At 61.0% G+C, this 7,133-nt stretch overlaps 1 protein-coding gene across 1 annotated transcript; it reads left to right on the top strand.

The window, feature by feature from the left end:
• The first annotated feature begins 394 nt into the window (after positions 1-394).
• On the top strand, positions 395-6,721 carry LOC129133532 (Fc receptor-like protein 2). The gene is given in 13 exon segments (XM_077191919.1): positions 395-412; positions 3,212-3,293; positions 3,586-3,606; positions 3,695-3,925; positions 4,134-4,375; positions 4,464-4,716; positions 4,719-4,766; positions 5,140-5,409; positions 5,498-5,780; positions 5,843-5,970; positions 6,334-6,355; positions 6,447-6,526; positions 6,612-6,721. Coding segments are annotated over 13 exon segments (1,788 nt in total).
• Positions 6,722-7,133: the final 412 nt, after the last annotated feature.

The raw sequence follows: 7,133 nt of genomic DNA, 5'->3' as shown, positions 1-7,133 counted from the left end.
GGCGGCTCTTCGGATGAAGGGCAAGGAAGCGAGGTCACATCTTGTCCCAACATGGAGGTGGCCCTTGATGGGGGCAGGGTGGCCACAAGCTGGGCACAGGCTGGGGACATGGTGGGACAGTCTGGGGACATGGTGGGGGATGGTCTTGCCAGGACTGGGGGGGCTCAGGGGATGTGGGGAACCAAGGATGGGTGTCCAGCAGAATGGGGGTGCAGGGGAATTGGGGTCTCCATGCCTGGGGGCATTCAGGGATGGGGGTGCTGTGGGAACATGGTCCCCAGGGATTTGGGGTCATGGCAAGTGGGTGCCAGGGCTGGGGGTGCAGGGGGAAAAAGGGAACCCTCGGGAATAGGGGTTCCGGGGAAGAAGCAGCCCATGGGATGGGATCAAGGCAATGGTGGTGCTGGGCAATGTCAGTCCTGGCATGGGGGTCCCCAGGGAGGAGAGACCAAGGCAATGGGGGTCCCATGGTTGGGTTCCCAGGGGAATGGGGGTGCCAGGGATGGGCAGTGGCTGGGTGGGCACGGGGGTCACAGCTCCTTCATGGGGTGCCTCAGATTTTGGGGTGACCCAGAGCCCAGCACAGCCCCCAACCTGCAGCACCCCAGGGCTGTCCTGGGAGTCTCTGTGTCCCTGCCCCACTCACCCCTGGGTCAGGTCCCCCCATTTCCTGGCTCAGCCATCCCAGGCAACACTTGATGCCCAATTGGTTCAGACAAAATTACACACACATAGAATAAAAGCAAAAATCTTTCCCACACCATTGTTTTCCCAATAAAGAACAAACTCAGCAAAAATCAATCTGACAAGGTATAAAATGCTCTGGTTTGTAAAATCCTTATAACGCTTTCTGTCCCAACAAGTCCCTCATAATAAAAACACAAACAAATCACAAAGAAATGAGACTTTTTGGGTCGCTTTAGGAGCCCCTTGGTGCATCCCACAGTCGCGTTTTCTTGTGGATAACACAGAGGGTGAAATCTCCCTGAGTGTCCAACAGCTCCATGGGATTGTTCCCTGCCTGCTGGGCAGCAACCCAGCACCTAAGGAAGCCTTTCCTTGGGCCATATTTAGGAACTCTTCCCATTTTGCTCGTTCCCACCCTGAAACTTGATTGACTTCTCTTGGAGGAAAGGGAGAAGCTCTGTCCATGCTTGGGACAGTGCACAGGAATCTGTGGAAATGCCCCTGTGTGCCTCAGGGTCTGATTCCCTGGTAAATCCACTCCAGCCTGCCCTGAATTCCCCTGCCTGGGCACTCCCTGCTCCTGCTGTGACACCCCTGTTCCCCAGCCCCTTGTGTGCAGCCCCTGCTCAATATTTCCACACTTTTCCCTCTCTTCTGCTGTGCACATCCAGAACACAAACATTCTTTCCATGAGATTCCAAAGGGCTGCAGGTTTTGTTCTAGAAGGAGGGCGCGGGTCAGGTTGTTGAGCAGATTGGTGTGGGATTTGCAGTTGTTTTGTGGTATTCTCAGTCCCTTGGGGCAAGGGACAAAATGATCAATTGCTGCATTTCCAGACTCGTTCCTTCACAGTCGCCTCTGCAGGGGCAGTTTCCAGCCAGCCCTGCTCTGAAAACCATCAAAGGCCCTCACAAAGCCACTGCTTGGGCTCCCCTTGGGGTTTTGTGCTTCTTGCAGGGCTGAGCAAACCACAGGCAGGGCCTTTTTCCCCCACAGAATTCTCACCTCTGCAGCAGCTCTAAAGCTGCCAGAATCAAAGCCAGGGGGGCAGGGGGGACCCTCAGGTGCTGGCTGCCACCTGGGGCTGGGCAGAGCGGGGCTGGGCAGAGCAGGGCTGGGCAATGGCCATCCCTGTGCAGTGGGGCTGGGCCATGGCTGGGCCCCAGCCTTGCATTGACAGGGGTCCCCAGGATGTGCCACCCCTGGGACAGGCACCCGGCCAGGAATGTGCAGGGACATTTCCGGAACTGCCATCCCTGGGACAGGAGCCCCCATGCCAGGATGTGTCACCCCCTGGGACAGGATCCCCCCAGGACAGGAGCCTCTGGATGTGCCACCCCTGGGACAGGCACCCGGCCAGGAATGTGCAGGGACATTTCCGGAACTGCCATCCCTGGGACAGGAGCCCCCATGCCAGGATGTGTCACCCCCTGGGACAGGATCCCCCCAGGACAGGAGCCTCTGGATGTGCCACCCCAGGACAGAACCCCCCCTTTCCCATCTGACTCTCAGCACAAACGGCCTCTTCCTTCTTGCCCAGGAAAAGGAAAGTGAAAGTGTTGAGGGGGCACAGCCCAACACCTCCTTCCCCCACAGCCTCCCCACCATTCCCTGCACCCCCTGCTCCCCATTTTCCTCCTCCCCTGGCTCCCCCCAATCCATTCCCTGCTCAGGTGCTCCCCGGGATTGCTGAGCCAGGAACGGGGGCAGAGGGGACCTGGCACAAAAGTGAGGAAAATAAGGAAAAAAGAGAAATAAAGAGAGGAAAAAGTCAAGGGCAGGGGAGGGCACAGAGGCAGAGCTACCCAGGACCCCCATGTGATGCCTGCACAGGAAATGAGCACCCCAGGGGTGGCAGTGCTGGGCCCTGGGTCACACCAAAATCTGAGGCACCCAGGGAAGGAGCTGTGATCCCTGTGTCCATCAAGCCACTGCCCATCCCTGGCATCTCCGTTCCCCTGGACTCCAACCATGGCACCCCCATTCCTTATGTCCCACATTGCCTGGGAGCCCCATCCCTGTACTGACATTCCCCAGGATCTCCATGGCCCAGGAACCCATTCCCAAGGAACCCTCTCCTGTTCATTCCAAGCCCTGAAATCTCCCATCCCCCAGGACCTTCATCCTCTCAGCTCCCCCATTCACCCATCATCCACATCCAAAGAACCCCCATCCCATGACTCCAAATCCCTGGAGCTCACGTTCCATTAGGATTCCTATCCCTGAGTCTCCCCAGCCCTAGGATCCATATTTCCATGCCCCCCACCCCAATCCTAGGTGACTCCACCTCTTCAGGACCCCCATTGTTCAGGGACCCCATCCCTGGGACCCCCCATTCTCCTGCACACTCATCCCTGACTCCCCAAACCCATTGAGCCCCCCCCTCCTTGGAACTCCATGTCCCACCTTGTCCCACCCAGCCTTGTCCCCAGCCTGTCCCCAGTTTGTGGCCACCCTGCCCCCACCAAGGGCCACCTACACATGGGGACGGACGTGACCTCGCTTCCTTCCCCTTCATCCAAAGAGCCGCCAGCCAGGGGAGCGGTGGCCACAGCAGCGAGTGACAGCCAGTGCACATGGCTGGGGACACCGGGATGGCCGGGAAGGTGGCGCTGCTCCTGTGGGGTGAGTGCCCCGGGCATGGGCCTGACAACCCGGGGATGGGGAGGGGAGGGGGCACAGGGGGGCTGTGGGGTCCCCTGAGGTCTCCAATGCCAGCAGTGCCAGAGCATGAGGTCACCAGAGCCATGGGGTGGATGTGGGGATAGAGGAAGGGGGACAGGAATGTACTGCTGTCCACATGGGGACAGTTTGGGGACATCTCCCACACCCTGTGCCCCCGGTGCCTCTGTCCCCATGGTACCACCCCCACCCAGCCCTGTCCCTTCTCCCTTCCAGCCCAGACCCTCGGCCTTGCTGGTGAGTCCTCGGGGGATGCCATGGCCCTACCCCACTGTCCCCAGCCCCACACTGGCCATGGCAGGCTGGTGTCCCCTGTCACCCACAGGTGCCCAGACCACCCAGCTCCTGGTGGAGCCCCCCTGGAGGCCGGCGGTGCTGTGGGACCGGGTGACACTGACCTGCCAGGGCTTGGGGACCGCTGGTGCCACAACTTGGTACAAGGATGGGCAGCTCTGGGGGCAGCAGGGACTCGACCACCTGAGTGTCACTGAGAGTGGCACCTACACGTGTGACCGACCTGGCAGTGGGCACAGCCCCCCCGTCAGAGTCTTAGATGGTGAGTGGGGATCTTAAATCATCTGGGTGGCCGCTGATAGATCTGGGTGGGCTCCACTCTGTGGGTGGCCTCACACCCCTTGTGTGGTGCCCTGCACACAGGAACATCCCAGTTCATCCCAGTGCACCCACATGTCCCCAGTGCCATGGGGACTCTCCTTGCACCTGTCTCAAGCCTCTCAGTGAGATGGGACCCTCCTGTCCCACAGATGAGCTGGTGCTGCAGGTGCCAGCACGGGCACTGCTGGAGGGGGACACAGTGACCCTGCGCTGCCGGGGCTGGCAGGACAACCCGGTCACCAGGGTGCAATTTTACCGGGAGGAGAAGGATCTGTGGGGGTCCCTCAGGGGAACCGAGCTGTTGCTGTCCCCCCTGCAGCTGCACCACAGCGGTCACTACAGCTGCAGTGGCTTTGTGAAGCCCTTTCATTCACGGTCAGCAGCAGTGACAGTGACAGTGCACGGTGAGCACCCCCACAGTTGGAATTCTGATCTCCTGACACCTCCAAAGCCCCTTCCCAGCAGACTCAGAGTCACAGTCCTCACCTCCCCTCTCCTTCCCTGAGCTCTTCTCAGTGCTGGTGCGTGAGGGTCCCCCCATGCCCACCGAGGGATCCCCCCTGACTCTCAGCTGCCTCAGCACCCCCAGCCCCCTGAGGCCCCGAGCCCCCCTCCTGCACGTGTTCTACCGGGACGGGCAGGTGGTGGGGGGCCTGCAGGGGTCCCCGCAGCTGCTGGTGCCCGCCCTGGGGGTCTCCCACTCGGGGAATTACAGCTGCCAGGTGCACTCTGAGGGGGGGTCGTGCAGAAGAGCAGAGCCTGGCTCCGTGTAACGGTGCACAGTGAGTGCGGGGATGGGCATGGGGAGCCCTCACGGTCTGTTTGGGTCCCCCATCACTGTCTGGGGACCTCCATCAGTGCCAGGAAACCCCATCCCTCACTGGGTCCCTTCACCCCTTCCTAGCTTCCCTCCCCCCTCTCTGAAGTCCCATCACATTCCCCAGCTCTCACCATCCCCTCCCTTGGGTCCCTGTACCCTCCCTGGATTCAGCCCCCTCCCTCACCACGTGTCCCTTCCCTGACCCCCCAATCCTTCCTCGGAGTCCCTTTCAAGACCCCCCAGTCTCTTCGCAGCCTCTCCCTCACTGGGATCCCTCTTCCCCTCCCTTACCCCCGAGGTCCCTCACTGTCTCCTTCTGTCACCCCCTCCCACAGGGGTCCCGCTCTCGGGGGTGTCCCTGTCAGCACAGCCCCCCAGGGGACAGGTGGCACTCGGGGACCGCCTGGTGCTGAGCTGCACGGTGGCCGCAGGGAGAGGTCCCCTGTCCTTCTCCTGGCACCAGAAGGGCTCAGGGACACTGCTGGGCACCAGCCCCCACCTGGAGCTGCACCACGTTGGGGACAATGACAGCGGCCAGTACCGGTGCCGGGTCAGCAATGGGTACAGCGTGGCTGAGAGTGACCCCCTGAATGTCACCGTCCTGGGTGAGCGGGACCCTCGGGCTGGGGGTGACCCAACCGCAGCACCCCCATCCCACCTCACCCAGTGCCAGCCTTCTTTATGTCCCCACAGTGCCTGTGGCCAATGCCACCATCATCCCCAGTCCCCCATCACACCAGGTGCGTGCAGGTGACAACGTGACCCTGCACTGCTCAGTGCAGGTGGGCTCAGCCCCTGTCACCTTCACCTGGCTGCACAACGGGAAGGAGGTGGCCCAGGGTCCCCTCCTGGAGCTCAGGGCCATCGATGTGGGACATTCGGGCACCTACCAGTGCATGGCCACCAACCAGCTGGGACAGGACGGGCACCGCGTGTTCCGGGCACTCAGCCCTGAGCTGGCCCTGGAGGCGACAGCGTGGGACACAGAGACACACAGGGTCACAGGTGGGGTCATACAAGGTTACTCGGGGATGCAAGACCCCTGGGGTCATGGGTGACCCTGATGTGTCCCCCTCTGTTTCTTGCAGTGGCTACAGGGGTCAGTGGGGCCCTTTTGTTCCTGCTCGTGGGTGTCATTGTGGCCTGGCACCGGTGGCACCGTGTCGGTGGGTGACAACGGGGACGGGGGTCCCAGGGAGTTGTAGAGGCCCACATAGTTGGGGAGCGATAGGGCGGCACCCACGGCCCCAGAAATGTGACTTTGGCTGGGAGTCCTGTAGGGTTTGGGCAGTGTCTGGATGGTCCTGCAGGGATATTGGGAGTTCTTCACGGGGGCCCTGGGGGTGTTTGGTGGTCTTTGTCCCAGCTGGGTTTGGGTGCTTGAGGCTGACTTGGTTGGGGCCACTGGAGAGGTTCACAGATTCTGGGGGGTTTCAGGGATGCTTGGGCATCCCATGGGGGTTCAGCAATCCTGAGAGGGGTCAGGGCCCTGGGACCCCACAGTGACTCCTCCTCTCTTTCTTTTGCAGCTGCCAGGAAGCTCAAGGAAAGGTGAGTGGGGAGCTCAAACCACACTCTCCCCTTTTACCCGAACCCCTGAAGACCTCCCATTCCCTCCCCCACATCCCCTTTATTCCCTCAGGGCCCCCCCGGATCCCTCGGCCCCCCCAGAGGAGGGGGAGGTGCTGTACACCCATGTCGTGGTCACCAAGAGGGCAGGGGGTGAGTATGGGGGGGACACACGCAGAGGGACACGTCACCCACCAGTGTCACCCCACCCAGATCCCACAGCCTGTGTCTCTCGCAGTGTCCCCCCGTGCCACCACACTCCAGGATCCCCAGGTGACCTACGCGGAGCTGCGGGGACCCCAGGGGCGACTGCGGGAACCCGGTGACATCTACGGGAATGTGCTGTGACACTGGGGGGAACTGGGGGCACTGGGGGTCCCCACCCATGGGCACCCACTCGTGTCTGTGCTGCCACTAAAAACTGCCCCAATCCCTCCCCGTGGGGGCACAAAGATCCCAAAGGGCTGAGAGAAGAAGAATTTCCTGAAACTGCAATGAGAGAGAATAAAATCAATAGCAACAGCAACAAGGTTCAGAGTCCAAATTGTCACACAAGGAACGATTTCCTGGGAAAGCCAGCAAAAAGGAACAAACCTCAGACCTTTCCCCCATCACATTTCTCTCACCAGAGGAACCTGGCAGAGCCCTGGACCTTCCTTGCTCTGATGGCCAAAGCGGCCTTCAGGAGGCTCTGGATTCTCTTGTTCCCTGTCCCAAACCCCTCCTCTGCCGTGTTCCCCAAACGAGGATCTCACGAATG

The sequence above is a fragment of the Agelaius phoeniceus genome, chromosome 31 (genome assembly GCF_051311805.1).
Source record: "Agelaius phoeniceus isolate bAgePho1 chromosome 31, bAgePho1.hap1, whole genome shotgun sequence".
NCBI lineage: Eukaryota > Metazoa > Chordata > Aves > Passeriformes > Icteridae > Agelaius > Agelaius phoeniceus.
The sequence above is the reverse complement of the archived record's forward strand: the minus strand, read 5'-3'. Positions and strand labels throughout refer to the sequence as shown.